General features: G+C 39.9%; 7 protein-coding genes across 8 annotated transcripts; 5 read left to right on the top strand and 2 right to left on the bottom strand.

Annotated features, from left to right (window-relative positions):
• The first annotated feature begins 498 nt into the window (after positions 1–498).
• Positions 499–1440, top strand: LOC124210015. Its single transcript, XM_046608278.1, has 4 exons — positions 499–642; positions 711–811; positions 879–1030; positions 1102–1440. The coding sequence occupies exons 1-4, from the start codon at positions 574–576 to the stop codon at positions 1290–1292; spliced, it is 513 nt and encodes a 170-aa protein (XP_046464234.1). The 5' UTR covers positions 499–573; the 3' UTR covers positions 1293–1440.
• LOC124210013 (kinesin-like protein KIF21A) lies at positions 835–3949 on the bottom strand. Its single transcript, XM_046608276.1, has 7 exons — positions 3722–3949; positions 3298–3653; positions 2990–3238; positions 2515–2917; positions 2218–2443; positions 1856–2153; positions 835–1792 (listed from the first exon to the last, which is right to left on the bottom strand). Exons 1-7 carry the CDS (start codon positions 3836–3838, stop codon positions 1603–1605), a joined length of 1839 nt encoding a protein of 612 aa, XP_046464232.1. The 5' UTR covers positions 3839–3949; the 3' UTR covers positions 835–1602.
• Positions 3950–8752: 4803 nt separating this feature from the next.
• On the top strand, positions 8753–10376 carry LOC124209062 (dehydrogenase/reductase SDR family member 11-like). Its single transcript, XM_046606932.1, has 7 exons — positions 8753–8909; positions 9054–9188; positions 9272–9443; positions 9519–9648; positions 9713–9842; positions 9912–10079; positions 10152–10376. Exons 2-7 carry the CDS (start codon positions 9054–9056, stop codon positions 10191–10193), a joined length of 777 nt encoding a protein of 258 aa, XP_046462888.1. The 5' UTR covers positions 8753–8909; the 3' UTR covers positions 10194–10376.
• A 149-nt stretch (positions 10377–10525) lies between these two features.
• Positions 10526–14217, top strand: LOC124209060 (glutamate dehydrogenase, mitochondrial-like). 2 transcript variants are annotated; one of them, XM_046606929.1, is made up of 10 exons: positions 10526–10667; positions 10737–11162; positions 12036–12236; positions 12307–12698; positions 12768–12929; positions 12993–13197; positions 13314–13340; positions 13420–13511; positions 13585–13647; positions 13712–14217. In XM_046606929.1, exons 2-10 carry the CDS (start codon positions 10742–10744, stop codon positions 13829–13831), a joined length of 1683 nt encoding a protein of 560 aa, XP_046462885.1. In that variant the 5' UTR covers positions 10526–10667; positions 10737–10741; the 3' UTR covers positions 13832–14217. The 2 variants fall into 2 exon arrangements, with proteins under 2 accessions (XP_046462885.1, XP_046462886.1); XM_046606930.1 differs by lacking the exon at positions 13314–13340.
• Positions 14218–14727: 510 nt separating this feature from the next.
• LOC124209064 (c-Myc-binding protein-like) lies at positions 14728–15451 on the top strand. Its single transcript, XM_046606934.1, has 3 exons — positions 14728–14991; positions 15061–15162; positions 15230–15451. The coding sequence occupies exons 1-3, from the start codon at positions 14873–14875 to the stop codon at positions 15342–15344; spliced, it is 336 nt and encodes a 111-aa protein (XP_046462890.1). The 5' UTR covers positions 14728–14872; the 3' UTR covers positions 15345–15451.
• Positions 15439–16423, bottom strand: LOC124209063 (prefoldin subunit 3-like). The gene is made up of 5 exons (XM_046606933.1): positions 16261–16423; positions 16114–16186; positions 15834–16045; positions 15662–15774; positions 15439–15591 (listed from the first exon to the last, which is right to left on the bottom strand). Exons 1-5 carry the CDS (start codon positions 16351–16353, stop codon positions 15507–15509), a joined length of 576 nt encoding a protein of 191 aa, XP_046462889.1. The 5' UTR covers positions 16354–16423; the 3' UTR covers positions 15439–15506.
• A 23-nt stretch (positions 16424–16446) lies between these two features.
• LOC124209061 (guanine nucleotide-binding protein subunit beta-like protein 1) lies at positions 16447–17860 on the top strand. Its single transcript, XM_046606931.1, has 3 exons — positions 16447–16570; positions 16633–16787; positions 16850–17860. Exons 2-3 carry the CDS (start codon positions 16638–16640, stop codon positions 17666–17668), a joined length of 969 nt encoding a protein of 322 aa, XP_046462887.1. The 5' UTR covers positions 16447–16570; positions 16633–16637; the 3' UTR covers positions 17669–17860.
• Positions 17861–17920: the final 60 nt, after the last annotated feature.

Below are 17920 nucleotides of genomic sequence, written 5' to 3'. Positions count from 1 at the left end.
TAATTACACTTCCCATTCCGTGATGGTAAACATCTCCCATTTCCCCCATCTACTTAACCTCCGCGTCAATGAATTTAACTCTTATTTTATATTTCTTATGAATTTATGATGATCTACAAGTCAAGACTCCTAACCGGAAGTTTTTAAAACGCACAAATTGGAGCACGTTCAAATGCACTTTATATTTCTGATTTACGTATAGTCGTAATTATTCCGGGAATTGAAACAATTTGCAATCTTCAAAATTAAAACAACAATTTTCTCAAATACTCAAATAGACCAATTTAATTTTTTTGGTTCGAGTTCAAAGTATAATCAGATAAAAACCAGGAAGAGTTTTTTAGGACTGACCCTGGTAATCGAAGGGTGGACGGCTTACGTCCACCTGACACTGTCAATACAAAGCGAACAGATAACTGGACAGACATAATGGACTGAAAGGACGTGTTTCGATATCAAATAAAAATGTTATCAAGTTAAAAAAAAAAAAAAAAATCTGGAATTAAGGTAAACGTCATGGCCAGACAATAGTTCAGTACTTGTCAAGCGTCGCTTTCGCAAGTAGCAGAAAAAATGGAAACTCGAGTGAAAGTTTTCGGCTTTTTTGATATTCTTCTTGGCATAACGATGATTATGACAGAGGTAAGAAATTTTTTTCCAGTTATTACAGACTATACTTAATTATTTTTTCGGTGAATGAATTCATTTAGTATTCAGCCATTGTGATGTACTCTCTACCAATGGACACGACTGGTTCGGGTTTATGGGGAGGAATGTTCGTTATGGTAACGGGAGTTGTGATCATTAAAAGGTTGTAAATTAAAAAACTAAAAATTGCGGAAACACCGTTTTAAATGATTCATGTATGACTTGTTCAGGCACAACATTATGGTCCTAGTTTTTTCCATTTTATCAGCCATGAGTGGAATTATCATGATCTGCCTTTATATCTGGTCTTTTACTTTGTACGGAGACATGATTTCTTCCGGGTACACTTGTGGTGCGACGTTGTACATGGGGCATTCTATTTGTAAGGACCAACAGAACATTGAAATCTTTCTTATTTGAAATTTAAAATGACTCATCTTAATTATATTTTAGGCAGCCGCATAGCCCTGGATTCGCTGTTCCTCATTTACGGAGTAGCAGCGCTCTGTATGAATACAATATTAATTCACGATGCTAAATGGATTGAACCCCACAAAAAACAAAATGAAGCACCCGCATTGACCAACATTCCAGTAGTGGTCACCATAACACCCGCCGCGACCAATGGACACAATTTATCGTAAGTTGGAAATTAAAAAAAAACGATAAAAATTTTATTGCTCAATTTAAAGAGCTTCCATTGCCTTCTGCTGTTTCTTCAAATATATGAATTCGTTTGAGTGTTAATGTATGTTGATTATACTGAATGAATAGAAAAAAATATGAAACCCAGCGACATCCCTGAAATAATCGTTTTTTCTAAAGCGTTTTTTTTTTCTTTTCTTCTGTTTTAAATTTTAAAGTATTGAGCACGATGAAGTAATTATTAGTAGCTTTATACTTTGATTCTTAATATGGACCGGTTAAAAAATTTAACAAAATATACTCGACTTATCAGAGGATAGTGCACCACGAGCTATTCTGTGCAGATTCATTGTGTGCCTCATCAGTTTCATCAGAATTAGCTAATTCTTCTTGATCTTGAAGAAATTCTTCGTCAGAAGAACTACTGGAATCGTCTTCAGAATCCCCAACAGGTAAATTTAGTTCTTTTATGAATTGGGGATTGAGAACACTGTCCTTCCTACGTGGATAATTAAGACAATTAAAACTTCATCATCAACTTAAAGTTCACCAAATGACTTACTTCGGAGAACGACGACATCCTATTCCTCTTGTTTCTAGTAATAATAATTTTGTCCCTCCAATGACCAATCGCAGAGACTGGTCTGTTGGGTCTTCTGTGGCGGCTAGACAGACAATACGCCCAACACCAGTAATATTCAAAGTGCCCAAGTAATTGCCATCGGGTAAAGAGCGGACGTTAACGGAAGAGTTCCCCGTATCAAGATCAATGGACGATGAGAGAAGGAATGATTTAGTTACGTAAATGGCGTTAGTTATCCCGAAATCGTGAACGTGATTTCGCAGCTTTTTCACAAATCCTAAATCAACAAAAGACGTATAAAACCAAATAAATTATAACTAGTAATTACTAATTCTAGCTACCTGTTTTCCATGTTAGCATTTTAACACTTGCACCTTCGTCGCCATAGAAAATTGATGGATGAGTTGAATTTACGGCAAGGCTGAGGATTGGTCGAGAATAGATTCTGACACCAGTTTCAGATACCAGGTCATCTGATTTGAAGAGTCGGCACAGTTCTGTTCCTTTAAGTGACCACACACTAATGAAACCATCGTGGGACGAGCAGATTAAGTTGTCACCTTGTAGCTATGACAAAATTATAAAGGAATGATTTTATTTACTAGTCCAAATTAGTCGAATTTAAGATCAACGATTACCTTTACATAAGATACGGAGCTTTCAAAAGTTTTGATTGAAAAAACCGCATGAGTGTTCTCTTCAAGAAATGAATAGATTTCTAGCTTCCCTCCTTCACTTCCTACGACGCAGCATTGTTGAGCAGGCAGGTAACATAGAGCCGTAACTGCGCTAAATGTGTAAATGGAACGCAAAGCCGAGCCATTTTCCAAGTTCCAAAGCTTCAAGCAGCAATCTGATGAACTCGAAAGAGCCAATCTAGGACCTGCTTCTTCGCCAGTAGTTCCAGACAACACTGCACATAGATTTTTCGATTCTTCTGCCGACAAGAGACAAACGCAAGTAACCGTATTGGTATGTCCACGCAAGTCCATCAATGCAGAGCCAGTCTTTGCGCACCATACCTGAACCAAGGTATCTCGGCTAAAATAAAACAAAAAATAATCAAATCATGCCGTTACTTTTATTTAGCTCAAACTACTAAAATTCAGTTACCTTCCAGAGATTATGTAGTTTTCATCCAAGTCAACACAACATACAATGTCATTGTGAGATTCCAACATATTCAGAAGAAATGGAGTTTCATGCCAAGCTTTAGTAGCAGGAGATTGTTTTGTTTCCTTTTGCATATTATTGGGCTTAGTTTTCTTAGGCTCTTGTGATTCAGGGATTTCTGCTTTAGGCTTCTTTGTCTGTGAGCTATTAACAGTTGATGACTCTGGGCTCACTGAAGATGTACTTTCCCTAAAGAAGAAAAGTTGTTTAATAACTTAATCAAAGATGTCTTAAGAAACAAAATATACTCAATTGATGGACGCTTCATTGTTTCAGTAATGGCTGGATTTAAAATTGTGGTGGGTGTGTTACTTTGGAGATCTTTTAAAGGCTTTACTTTCTTAGACTGCAAAGGCACTTCTAAAAGTGGTGTAGATGTGGGATTCTTTTCTGTTTCATTTTTAGATTTCTTTTCAGGAGTTATTGCAGTATTAGTTTTCTTTTCAGGAGTTATTACTACGTCTGTTCTCTCTGATGGTACAAAAATACTTTTTGTTTCTTGCTGTTTAACATCAACTTCGGGTTTAGGATTAACACAAGTTTCCCCAGTGACTTGTTTTAAAATTTTAGCAAGTTCAGTTCTAGTGGCATTTTTTTGTTTGACCTTACAATATAAAAACAAACAATAAAAACGAAAACCGACGATAAAAATAATTGGCATGTGTATGATACCTTCAGTAGTTCTTCTTCATTTAGATTAGAGCGGCCGAGGAATTCGAGATTTTCAATTTGACGCAGCTTCTTACGCAATTTACGAATGAGCTTATCAGTCGGACTAATAACAGACATATCAGTATCAACAGTGAATATTTAGAAAACTATAGGGTTGCAAAGGTATACGATCCACAGGCGGCAACGTCAACAACAACAGTTTTGACATTCGGGTGAGTGTCTGCTAGACGCTGTTGCCAATTTATGAACTAAAATGATTAAACATTGAAATAATGAGAAAATTTTCTCTCCGAACAAATTTCATTTAATTTTGAAGAAAAACAATTTTTTTTCATCCTAAAACGTCAAAATTATTACATCGTGCTTTCGTTATGTGTAATTGAGTATACGGAATCACTCAGCAGCAGAGTTGCCGCAATCGATGGAAATGATCGAGAAAGGATCGAGATTGAAGGATCGATCGATCAATTTTCCCTGATCGAACGACAAGAGTTGCCGCGATCGATGGAAATGATCGATGGGTGGAAGAGGGGGAGAAGGAAAGTGCGGACGGTCCAGAGTACAGCATACATATCGCCGCTACTGCCACCACGCGTGCTGAAAGAAATTCCTTTAGTATAAGGAACATGATTGATGGGAAAAATAGCAAATTTGACGAACAAGATAAGGTTCGTAAAGTTGGTATGGCTACGGTGCCTAAACTCAAAAGAAGTGCAAGCGATATATTGGTTCTTGGTGACCTACCGCCCTACGGGAAAATGTTCACAAGAGTGGCTGCTGTATGTAACTGAGGGGTAATTTTTTTCCGCCAGATATGTCCCCCAAATTTCAGCGGTAGTGACATTTGGTCATTCCTGGCGGGACAAAACAACAAAAACGATGAAAATGCACATAAAATTAGCCATCGATTTTTTTTACTGAGGGATTTTAAAAGGTCCCCAGCAATATGTGCACTAAAATTCAGTTGGTTATGGCAAAATTTTTCTTCGCGTCGATAAAGGAGGTTAAGCTACCACGATGCCACGCCACTCTTTAGGCCATAAGAAACCTCTTCCACCTTCTCCAATTGTTGGCCATGTTCAGGAGAGATTCACACTTACAGTACAAAATGAACCAGTGTTACCTCAGCCTGTGTCATCAGCATCACCCTCACCATCTGAGGTCTTCATCGAAGACAAGGAGCGGATTAAAAGAGTTGCCTGTCGGAAATCCGCCTATAATGAAGCTGCCTGTGGTAGTTTGGCGAAGATTAATCAAGCAATCCCAGCATGCGACGTACTGGATTTTGACCCTAAAGAGGAAACTGAACTTGTCACCATTGAAAAAGAATTAAGCAAAACTAAAGCCTCACAAGATCAAAGGGGTTAATTTTATGTGGACAGCTTGCGCTTTGAATCCATTAAGAGAAACAAAGAGCATTCTGGTTTCGGTTGCATCTAGGCCCTATTGTATGTTTTTGGATAAAAGTCTGCAAATCGTCACACTAGTGCATACAGTGCTAACTAACAAAGCTTGCCAGGTACCTTCTTAATATTCTTGATTGCTTTCAACTATAGGTTTAGACACATGAGTAAATCCGTCCTTTTTATGTTCCTACCATTCAGATTGAGCGGGTGCTTTTTTTTTAATTATTTTTAAAGGGCATGGACTCGATGACCGAGTATGGCCCAGTGTATTGGCGAAACGGAGGGACAATAACACAGTTAGAGAGTACAGAGAGAGAAGGAAACAGGGCAGTAAAAGCTTGTCAAGGAAAATGGAAACAGATTTAGGGCGCAAGACTAAAGAGGAAGCAACGGCCGCAACTACTGCTGTAGTACGGGCAGAAATAAAGGACCAGCTGGGCCCCCCTCTCCCTAGCCCGGCCAGCCCCGGCGCCGGTCGCCACCGTTTATAGGTGTGGGCACCGGGTGCAGCCGAGACCTAGGTCGGATGCCGGCACCACCCCGTTATCTGGGGGAAGGCGCACAACTCGACACTATTAACAGCCCAGTGCCCCCGTTTATAGAGGTGAGGCGGCTAATTTGCGAGGTGCTACAATTAAGGGAGGAGCACACAAATGCGGAGCAATCAGAGCCTGTGGTTAAACAAGAATGTGGGGCTGAGGGATTGGCGAAATGGGCAGATTTAAGGAACAGAGAGTTTGCGGCTAGAGGCTGGGCGCCGGCGGCCTAGATGAGCAGCTCTGGTCTGCGAATCAGTGGCTGGCGCAGCAACTTCCGAGGATGCCTAAACCCTAGCGGGAGACAGAGGCATGGCGGAAGTAGGCCTTCGTTGCCCTGCACTGGGCAAGGGGTATGCTCCTGGGATTGTTGTAAACCCGGAGCTCGCGTTATTGCACAGCCGCTTAGTCTTGGACAGGTAGCAGAGGAAGGCGTTCCAGATGAGGCTACACTGGGAGAGAGCCTGTAGTGGGGGGGGGGGGGCTTTAGTTGAACAACCAGGGTTGAGTAAAATCTTTGTTAAGCTGCAAGATGCCACTCCGTAATGTATGGTTTCCAGGCCATAACAAACCTCCTTCCGCTTCTCCAATTGTTGGCCATGTTCAGGAGTCATTTCCAGTTAGAGTACAAGATGAACCATTGTTATCAGCATCACCCTCACCATCTGAGGTCTTCATTGAAGAAAAGGAGCGGATGAAAAGAGTAGCCTGTCAGGAAGCCGCCTATAATGAAGCTTCATGTGGGGATTTGGCGAAGATTAATCAAGCAATCCCATGCGACGTACTGGATTTGGACCCTGAAAAGGAAACGGAACTTCTCACAGTTGACAAAGAATTTAGCATGAAATTAAAGTCTCACCAGACCGAAGGGGTTCTTTTTATGTGGAACGCTTGTTTTGAGTCCATTGAGAGAATCAAAGAGCACCTCGGCTCTGGTTGTATATTGGCTCATTGCATGGGTTTGGGTAAAAGTCTACAGATCGTCACACTAGTTCATACAGTGCTAACTAACGAAGCTTGCCAGGTATGTTCTTAATATTCGTTACTGTTTTCAACTAGGAGTCCTCATAATAGGCTACGAGATGTTCCGCACTTTAACTGACGAACAAAAGGAAAGAACTTCGGAAGACAATCGGCTTATCAAACACTCTCTCATTGATCGCGGCCCTCAACTTATAATATGTGACGAGGGGCACATTTTAAAAAACCAACACACCTTAGTCTTCAAGACGTTGAACAAAGTCAAAACCAAGAGAAGAATTGTTTTGTCGGACACCCCCATCCAAAACAATTTGCTGGAATACTACGCATTGGTTGATTTTGTAAAGCCTAACTTGCTTGGAACAACCACGGACTTCAAAGATCGCTTTTTGGATCCCACTGACAAGGGGAACTCTTATGATAAAAGATCCCATTTTGGCGGGGCTTACCATCAAATTAGACAAATGGATCGCTTCTTACCACAAGCATGATTTGCTTCTTCAAACAATACCAGAAGAGCAATTGTCAGAAGGCGAAAGAACAGCCGCTTGGAATGCGTTTGAAAATAATCCAGTTACCACCTAATGGTTTGGTGAAGGAGACAATCGCCACCGTTGAAGACGTTTTCCCATTGATGTTAATTGAACAAATTTTGACCCTCGGTACTAAAGTAATCCGTTTCGAACCTTTTGATTGCAAAAATTTTGACCTTCGTCACCGCTTTAGTAATCCGTTATACGTACATTTCGTTAATGTTATATCTGATAATGTTATCAGATATCTATAAATTTAAACCACGACCTTTATTGCTTCGAATGTAGAAATGTTTCTTAGCCAGTAGATCTATATTACATATTATTCTTAGTTTATCTAGACCACGGAGGATGAGAAGTTGGAGAAGAGAGAACATAGCTCCATAACTCTCCAGAAAGAAGTGAAGACTGTCGCCTTCCAAAAAAGTTGCCAGATTTCGGAAACTGGACCTAAAAGGATCAGCATTGCCAGTTCTAAGAAACGACGTTTAGGTGAAAGTGTCGTAAAATTATGTTTCCATGACGTCAGTCGTCTGCTATGTGTTTTTCGACTTCGACGAAAGAGGGGGAAATGTAGTTTTCGCGAGCGCTAGGTGGCGTATGGGGGAAGCCCGGCATGTCCGAAAAACGAAGAATTTTTAGGAATTGTTTCCAAAATTTTAATCGTTAATATCTCTGCTTATGAGCCGAGTATCTAAAAAAAATGATAAAGGTTTGAAGAGATGGGTGGGCTATTCGATCATTAAGAAAAAAAAAATAGAATATTTTTAGGTGCAGCAGTTGACGAGAAAACTCCGAAACCGAAAAAAAAGTCCAAATTTTGGCCACCCATAGTTTTTTGGTAATATCCGTTAAAACAGATCCTTTTCCTAGACACTTGATGAGTAGAAGTCATTCACACTGAGAACGTTTTTATCAATTATGTTATTATATTAGAAACTAAATAATTTGAATTGTTTGATTGGAATAAAATAGAATAGTTAAAACTAGATTTGCAACGTCAAAACGGTGTAATAAAAAAACAGAATTGCTTCCATATAAAATATAAATTATACTAATCGCTTTAAAAAGTATAGGCTCCTTTTTTTCCTTTAATTTACAATTTTGCTTTTGAAATTTAAAAAATTGGAACAGGCGTTTTTCGTTGCGTCATTTCGATTTCATTATTACATTGAAATAAAGAAATTGAAAAAAAATAAAGCACTGATGGAAAGAAAAGGGACTTTTTAAAATAAAGAAATCCTTATTCCTTAAGCCCAAAAAATCATTCCCCGAGTCCATTCCCCGAGTTTTAGTCGTTTGTTGTTTACCAATCTCCCCGTTTGAACATACTAAAACTCGGGGAAAATGGCGACCCTCGAGTCCATTCCCGAGTTTTAGTCCCCCGAGTTTTAGTTATCCCCGTTTGCTAGACATTGTTGCCGATATACGAACTAAAATGAATAAATAATAAAATTAGTGAGAAAATCTTATCTCCGAGCAAATTTAGCTTAATTTTGCAGAACGAAATCTTTTTGTTTCTTCCATTCGAGTTTTCTAAAGCGTAAAAATTAGGACATCGTACCTTAACTGAATAGGCCTATGCGGAATCACTCAGCAGACGGAATCTAGAGAACGTTGCACTCGATTGTTGTCTACATAGCAACAAACGTATTAAATTTGCTAATCATTAACCAGTAGCTCACACCTGTGGATTCACTAGGCTTATTCCGGAAAAGAAGACAATTTAAAGGTTAGTAAAGGAACACTTCTTGTCACGCTCATATACAATATTTTGCAGAGCCTCTAATTTCGACGCTGTTTATTTAAAATTGTGTTTACGTGTTCATGAGCAGAAAACGTCGAACTAATGAAATACGTATGTATTATGTAACAGATGGATCGATGGGTTGGACGGGTAGCTCTTGTCACAGGAGCAAGTGTTGGCATTGGAGCGGCTATTTGCCAAAAACTGGTTGAATGCGGACTGATAGTTGTTGGATGCGCTAGGAATGTCGATAAAATTCGAAAGGTAAACAAGTCCCAGAGGAATTTGCTATCAAATGCCAAATAGATCTAAATGTTTTTCATCTAACAATCAATTTTGTTTACCAGTTGGGTGAAGTGCTTGAATCAGCAAAAGGAAAGCTTCATGCATATCAATGTGATTTGTCCAAGGAAGATGAAATCTTAACTCTATTTGAATGGATCAAAAGCAATGTAGGAGGCGTAGATGTCTGTATCAATAACGCAGGATTCGGAGACTACGGCTCCCTCCTTGGGCCTGGTTAGTACGAAGATAAGAATTGTTTTGATTTATTTGCATGAATAAACATTTGCTTGTGTCATTTAACACGATTAGAGGCTTCGGTTTCGGGATGGAAGTCTATGCTGGATGTTAACGTCGTAGCGCTGTGTCTTTGCACTAAGGAATCGGTCAACTCTATGCGCCAACGTGGAGTCGATGACGGTCAAATTATCCACATTAGTAGGTATGGTTTTGCGAAAGCGAGAGTATATTAAGCTGTTTAAAAACCACTTCCATCTCTTCCGCAGTCTTTCAGGCCATCGAGTACCGATCGGCCCTGGAAATCATTTTTACAGCGCTACCAAATTTTGTGTTCGATCTTTAACGGAAGGCCATCGGCAAGAACTGAAGGAGCTCAGAACCAATATTCGAGTTGCGGTAAACAGTGCCTCATTTTATTTAAAGTATAGAGAAATAATTAATGGTGATTTTATCTGAATTTTTTAGGCTATCAGCCCAGGTTTTGTGGCAACTGATTTTTTCACGAATGCATTGCATAGCGACAACACTAGCGCACAAAACATCACGGAACTTTTTACAACCATGAAACCTATTGAGCCTGTTGATGTAGCAGATGCAGTGATCTACATTTTAAGTACACCTGCCCATGTCCAGGTACGTTTTTTTTTTTTCTAAGGTGCTAGGGCGTTTTAACAGAAACTTTGCTCAACAATTTTTAATTTATAGGTCCATGATATAATGATGCGACCCACTCAGCAAAAGACGTAAAATATTAAGCCTGCTTTTTTGCCATTCCAATAAAAAATAGTCGGCGTAATGCGGTTTATTGTTGATATTGTACTTAAAGAACGATATAAGAACCGATCATACAGTAATCACAATCTAAAACGCATTCTAATGAATATGTAAGGAATAATTCAGTATTTTAAATAAATTTAAATGCTGGTAAAATTCTCACTCGACATTTAGTTGCCTATGGTTAAAAGGCATGAAATATGATACCAATCCCGATAAGATAAGATAACGCTGAATGAATTTGGATTCGAACTTCGAAGCCACGCGAAATTTTTCATCGTAGAAAGTAATGCCATCTAGAGCCCGTATTTCTTACCGCGTCCAAATACGGACCCAAAGGCCCTGCTCGAGTCTATATAGAGCTGCAACTCTCTCACGATTCCCCTGCACTACTTCCGACGGTCGTGTCGTGATTACTACTCAGCGAAAACTGCTGAACGAAATTGGGTAAGAAAATAATACGAAAGTATTTATTCGTATTAAAGCCTTTTGATAAAAAATATGATTATTCTGTAGGGAAAATGTTGCGTTTCACAGCAGCTCTGTTGAGAAATGCCTCTTCTGCTAGCACACAGAACTTGCTGAAATTGAGCCCAGCAGCCGTTCAGCAACAGACCAGGCTGAATTCCGATATTGCCTATGTTATTCCTGAGCACTTGAATGGCATTGAAGAAGCTGAGGATCCTCTCTTCTTTGATATGGTCGAATTCTTCTACCATAAGTCATGCAAAATCCTGCAGGAGAAATTGGTTGAGGACTGGAGGGCACCACGTATGAGCACTGAAGAGAAACGCAAGAAGGTTAAGGGCTTGCTGAACATCATTCAACCCTGCCATCACGTTTTGGAAGTCTCTTTCCCCCTCAAGAGAGACAATGGTGACTACGAAATGATCACTGGTTACAGAGCTCAGCACAGCCAGCATCGTCTACCCTGCAAAGGAGGTAATTAGATCAGATGTAATTAGAATATAAGTTTTGAGAACAAGAAACTGGATTCTCTTAACAAATTTGAGAGAATTCGAGTAGGGTTTATTTAATTGGAGAATATTCTCTGAAAGATAAAACCTTGTAAATCCGTTAGAGTAGATAAGGTACAAGTAATTTTAAAAAAAGAAGAAAAAAAATAGGGTCAGTTCAAACTGGTTTTGTGTCTGCTGTTGTTTACCGCGGATCTATAATAATACCACTACCGTATCCCGCCGAGAGGTACCCGCGTCCTAAAAAAAAGTATTATACGTGGTATGTTTAGCAAAGAAAAAAAACCTCTAGAATTAATTTGTTATTGAGTTTCGGCTTCGAATTTCTTTTTATTCCAGCTAATTACAGTGTTGTTGTCAAGAATATAGATTTTTGGATATGTTTTGCGCCCTCAAACTCCCATAACTGCTTTGTTGTGCAACTTGGAATGCACGACATAGGAGTAGGGCCTACTCCTAGGGCCTACTCCCTTTCGACAGTCATTTGGCCTACTCAGTAGGCCAAATGACTGTCGAAAATAGGTCTCACGCTGATTGGTTGGGGAAAAAATGACGTCAGAAGGTGTGTCGCGTGATTCTACTCCCGGCGAATGGCGTGACTAGAAAAGGGTGGGAGCTTTGCCATGAAATACGAAGCGAAAGGATGGAGAAATAGTAACGGAATAATAATGGTAGTTGGCATAGACGTGATGTCCGGCACCTAAGAGAAGAGGAAGAAAAAGCCCTACTGTTTCATTTCTTCCCTTCTATTTCGAGCCTTAAGCCAGTGCATCAGTCTGTGTTCAAGGCAACTTTCCAATTCGAAAATGATTATACTTAATTCATATTTTCTGCGTAGGTATCCGTTACTCCGATGAGGTCAACATTGATGAAGTTAAGGCTTTGTCAGCCTTGATGACGTTCAAGTGTGCTTGCGTCGATGTACCGTTCGGTGGAGCCAAAGCTGGAGTCAAAATCAACCCACGTAAATATAGCGATAACGAATTGGAGAAAATCACCCGTCGCTTCACACTTGAGCTGGCCAAGAAAGGCTTCATTGGTATGTGATGCATCATAGAAATGTTGGTTTCTCGGGATTAGCATAAAATAATTTTTCCTTTTCTATTCAGGACCCGGTATCGATGTCCCTGCCCCCGATATGGGTACTGGAGAGCGTGAGATGGCCTGGATCGCCGATACTTATGCTTCCACCATCGGTTATAATGACATCAACAGCCACGCTTGCGTCACTGGCAAACCCATCAACCAGGGAGGTATTCATGGCCGTGTCTCAGCCACCGGTCGTGGTGTCTTCCACGGTCTAGAGAACTTCTTGAATGAAGCCTCTTACATGTCCATGATTGGCACTACCCCTGGTATGGGTGGCAAATCTGTCATCATCCAGGGATTCGGTAACGTCGGTCTCCATACCGCAAGGTATCTGCACCGTGCCGGAGCTACCGTAATTGGTATCATGGAATACGATGGCTCAATCGTCAACCCCACTGGCATCGACCCCAAGGTACTTTCAAATTACATTCACCAACACATCTGACCTCGAGCATAATTTCTTTCTGCGAACTTTCTCTAGGAACTCGAAGACTACAAACTTCAACACGGTACCATCGTTGGATTCCCTGGAGCTCAGCCCTACACTGGTGAATGCTTGTTGTACGAAAACTGCGACATTCTAGTCCCAGCTGCTATTGAGAAGGTCATCAACAAGCACAATGCCCACAGGATTCAGGCCAAGGTATTCATTATTCATCAACTTCATCTCGTGATTTTTAATTCAAGTTTAATCTGCTTTTTATAGATCATCGCTGAAGCTGCCAACGGACCAACTACCCCAGCTGCAGACAAGATCCTCATTGAACGCAACATTTTGGTTATCCCCGACCTTTACATCAACGCTGGTGGTGTAACTGTTTCCTACTTCGAGTGGTTGAAGAACTTGAACCATGTCTCGTACGGTCGTCTGACATTCAAATACGAGCGCGAATCCAACCATCACCTGTTGGGTAAATATCTTTTATTGGCACCTGTCAACGTTTTCATCTTATCTTCTTTTCTTTTGGGCTTTTTGCATTCTTCTCTTCTATTTTGGCTTTGCATTGGATTTCATTTGGGTGGTCAGAATCAATTGAACAATCTTTGAATACGGGTAACTTTTGTGCCCGTCTACAGAGGGTTTTTTGGGCGTGTTATTACAATTTGCTCGTTTCTTTCATTGAAATATTTAGAATCGGTTCAGCAGTCCTTGGAAAGGAGATTCGGTCGTGTTGGAGGAGCTATTCCCATCACCCCATCTGAATCTTTCCAGAAGAGAATCTCGGTAAAATAAAAATGTTCCTGTAATTTGATATTTTAGCAGTTAAATGTTTTATCTATTAATTCTCCAATTTTAGGGAGCATCTGAGAAAGACATCGTTCACTCTGGCTTGGATTACTCGATGGAGCGATCTGCCAAGGCAATCAATTATTTTATTAAATTCTTTTGAAAATATGTCATAATTTTTTTTTTGCTGTCAACAGGCTATCATGCGTACTGCTATGAAATACAACCTAGGAATCGATTTGCGCAGTGCCGCCTACGTCAACTCGGTCGAGAAAATCTTCCAAACTTACCGCGAAGCTGGCTTGACTTTCACATAAGCGTAAACGACCCGTTTTTAGGTCTACCTGCTGTGTGATTGAATATGAGCATAGCTTTTTATAGTGGAGCAATAACCATAAGAAATTTTCAAAGACAGAAGAGTTCGCAATCATTTTTGTTAAAGCCTTCTTTAAATATCCAAAAAGTGTTGGGGGGAAAACGTCAGTTCAGCCCGGTGACGACTTATTTTGTTCATTATCATTAGAAAAAGGGGTCATCTTTTGTTTTCCGTTTTTTTCTTTCTTTTTTTCTATGTGTTCACGCCTCTGCGTTCAAAACACACTCGTGACAGCTTTAATGCGTAAGATTACGCATCATTTGCAATCTGGGCAGTGTTACAAGTGCAAGAAGGACAATACACGGATCTAAATCCAGTATTCATTTACATGTTTTTTTTTTGTATTTATTTACAAGACATCAAGACTTATAATTTTACTCAAAAAATGTGGTTTGCCTTGAGCTCCACACCCAATATTATGAAAACTTTGGGAATTTCTATAAACGTTTGAAGTCTATTCGGGACATGTATGGCTTGTTTACCAGATATGGCTGCGCTATACTGCAGTTCTCATTTCGTGTTTACCGTTCTCTGACTTTAGCTTGCTTGCTTCAGCGTTTTGCGCCTTTTGCGGCAGCTAGCACCTGGCAGTAACGCATCGAGCTTACTTACACAGTCTTCCACCAGGGGGATTTTCGAATTTTATATATTCGATATTTATATGAATAAATTCAAATTTACAAGATCGTAAAATTTTTAATACTCGAAATTCGTTATAATTCAATATACGTACATTTGATGCAAAATGTTTATAAAAATCCAATTTTTTTAGCATGATCGATTTTTTGCAAAATCGATCCAGCAGTTAAAATTAGCCGTTAAGTTATCGGTTAAAGTGTCTTTAACTCTTTCGATTTCCCTTTGAAATCACTACTGACGTGTTGGTATTTCGTACCTACTTCGAAAGAATTTCATTGATTTTGTTTTAAATCATACCTTCTAAACAACCGTTTTACGATTTTCAATACAAACTGATCAAGAAATGGAAAGCAAACGTGACGAATTTCGTCGTTATTTAGAGAAGGCAGGAGTCATGGACGCTCTGACAAAAGTTTTGGTTGGACTCTATGAAGAGCCAGAGAAACCAAATGATGCATTGATGTAACAATGAATTTGATTACTTACACATATAACACTTATTACAATACAGATTTTTCCTCACATAATTAGGTACCTAAAAACCCACCTGAGTGTTGCCCATCCCGATCAGGCTGAACTGGAGTCCATGAGGAATGAATTGCATTTTGCTCGGAGACAAGCTGAGATGTTGAAGTGAGTCGCTATTTAATATTACACAATGATTACAGCCATAGAATACCGAACACATTTTCTATATTAGGGAGGAGAATCAAAGGCTGTCTGCAGAACTTCAAAAGTACTTGGCTGTAGAAAGTTTGAGTAAGGAGGAACCTTCTGAACAAAGTACACCTGATCATGATGAACAGATAAATTGAGGCCACTTCCATCTGTCAAATCACTACCTTCTGTGCCTTGACATTTAACTCATTTATTATGTATTTCATGTTCATTATTAAATAAAAAACTTGATTCTGAAGCAAAATTTTTTATTGTGAACAATTGCAGTAGTTTCCTTTCATGCTAGCTGTAAAGAATTATTATTTAGCATTCAGGGCTTGTCTTCTCTTGACATCCCAATTGTAAAGCCTAGCCATGTTCACTTCAGTTGTTGTCATCTGATCCCTGTATAGATTTTAAAAAACATTTAAAGTTACACTGTTAGGGAAAGCCAAGCCAAACAGAGTAAACTTACCTAAGGAAGTCCAGATCATGATGTACTTGTGCAAGATTCTTCATAGCTGTTTCATGATTTTTTTCCAACAAAGCCTTAGCATCTTCTAAAGTGTATTCCAACATCACATTAGCCTGAAAAATAAACAGAATATTAGTTTGCAATCTTGTATAGTTTAAATGGTATAATTTACCCCTAGCCACAAGCAGACTTTATCTGTGGGTTCAATAACTGCCCTAGAGTACAGAAGGTCTGAGAGTAAAAAGTGAGTTTCAATTTGTTCGTTAGTTTTCCTTTTTGCTTCCAGCACTTGAATCATGTCAAGTGATTTTTGGATGTCTGGAATTTGACTCTTCAACTTCTTTTTGCGTGCCAGAAGGTTAAGCTCCATGAATTTATATTTTCCTGTAACAAAGATTGATAAAATTAACAAGCATGGCAAAGATACATTATGGCTTAATTAAATAACATACCATGTTGTTCGTCTAGTTGCCGCAAAATTGACTCCACCCCTTCACGATCCTTCATGTAAGCGTCTACATCTTCCTGTCACCGGTATAAACTGATATTGCACTGAACGGAAAGAAATTTGACATGGTGTTTTCACAAACGATATTTACCACAAAGGTAGCTTCGGGAATGCCAGCAAAAGACTTTTTTCCGGATAATTTCAGACTATCTTCGATAGGTTCACATGCTGCGGTCGAGGCCATTTTTGGAGATTTTGCTTTTAGAAGACAGAAAAAGGTTTTTTTAGTCTGCAATGTAAAAAGCCGATTTTGTACGGATTGTGTATTATTCACCATAGATGGCGCTGGTGAACCTGTAGAACCAAAAAGAAAACAACTTTTTGAAAGTTTTTGACGTGAGACATGCAAAAACAAAATTAGCTTTTTAATTCGAAATTGTCGATGGATACATTTATTTGAGGTCAGTTCTTATCATCTACTATAGCTGAGCATTAGGAAACTAAACAAATTTGGTTATTAAAGACAAAATGGCTCAACCACCACCAGATCCAGTCCACATTCTGCACAATCCAAGTGGACCAGTCACTGCATTAGCTGCACTAAGACTAAAAGAGGATGGTGAATACAATCTAGTCAGTGGATCAGAGATTGGATTCATAACTATTTGGAATTTAAATGTAGGCTTAAATTGATTTGCTTAAAATTGATTGTCTAATGACGAAACACCTTTTAAATTCAGGTTTATCGACCAACCAAGACCTGGCAAGCTCACAGTGCCACAATTGTGTGGATTGGGGCTTTGGATGACAGACCTGGTTACATAATTTCACATGGAAGAAATGAATCTCTCATCATCTGGAATGCAGAAGGAATCTCAGTTCATCGGATGCTAGTCACTCATGAAGGATTCTGCAAGTGTGACCTTTGGGCCAACATCATAGCCATCCCTGCCAAGAAGAATTCAGTTGAAATCTTCAACATCAGTCAGGAAACGACGTCGCTGGACCGTACCGGCACGCTAACGATCGACGACGACGAAGGAGCATTAATGGCCATTAAATTGTTGGGGAAACAGACGACTGTAGTAACCGCCTATGAAAGTGGATGCATTTGCATCTGGAACGAGAACGTTGTACTCCATCGAACAAGGGTCAAGAGCATGCCGACTTGCTTGGGGCATCATGCTCAGCGTAATGAACTCCTATTAGGAACTTCATGCGAAACATTATACATCTTCAACGTCGACGACCTAACCGAGCTCAAGTCTGTCGTGCTGACCAATCCCGGACTGAACGTCATGGCGCTCCGCCTATCCGACCCGCGTCTCTACGCAACAGCCGGCTGGGACCATCGCATTCGCTTCTTCAGTGCCCGAACTCATAAAAAGCTCTGCGTCCTTCAACTTCACGACGGCCCTGTCAACAGCCTGGTCTTCATCATGGGTCAAAGCGGCGGCGGCGTCGGCGGCTTGTTGGCCGCCGGAGGTAGCGACTCTCTGATATCCCTCTGGGATCTGTACAGCCAGGCAGGCCAGCCAACAACAGTGACGTCGGTTTGAACCAAAACCCCCAAAACCCCTTGAAAGGCAAGTTCCTGGCTTCCTCGTACACTTCCTTTGTATTCTAATCAACTGTGTGACTCTGCATTGATGCCGCAAGCTTTTCAAAAAAGGGAATATATAAAAGCGAGGGGTTGTTCTCTGCTCTCTATCGTCGTTTCTCCTCAAATACATGAAGAAATCAGAAAAGAATTTTATACACACATATATTTATAAAGGTTGGAAATTATCAAGCGAGCCGAAAAAAGATGA

This window comes from Daphnia pulex, chromosome 12 (genome assembly GCF_021134715.1).
Source record: "Daphnia pulex isolate KAP4 chromosome 12, ASM2113471v1".
NCBI classification, from domain to species: Eukaryota; Metazoa; Arthropoda; class Branchiopoda; order Diplostraca; family Daphniidae; genus Daphnia; species Daphnia pulex.
Note: the sequence above shows the minus strand (reverse complement) of the source record. Positions and strands in the feature narration are given on the sequence as shown.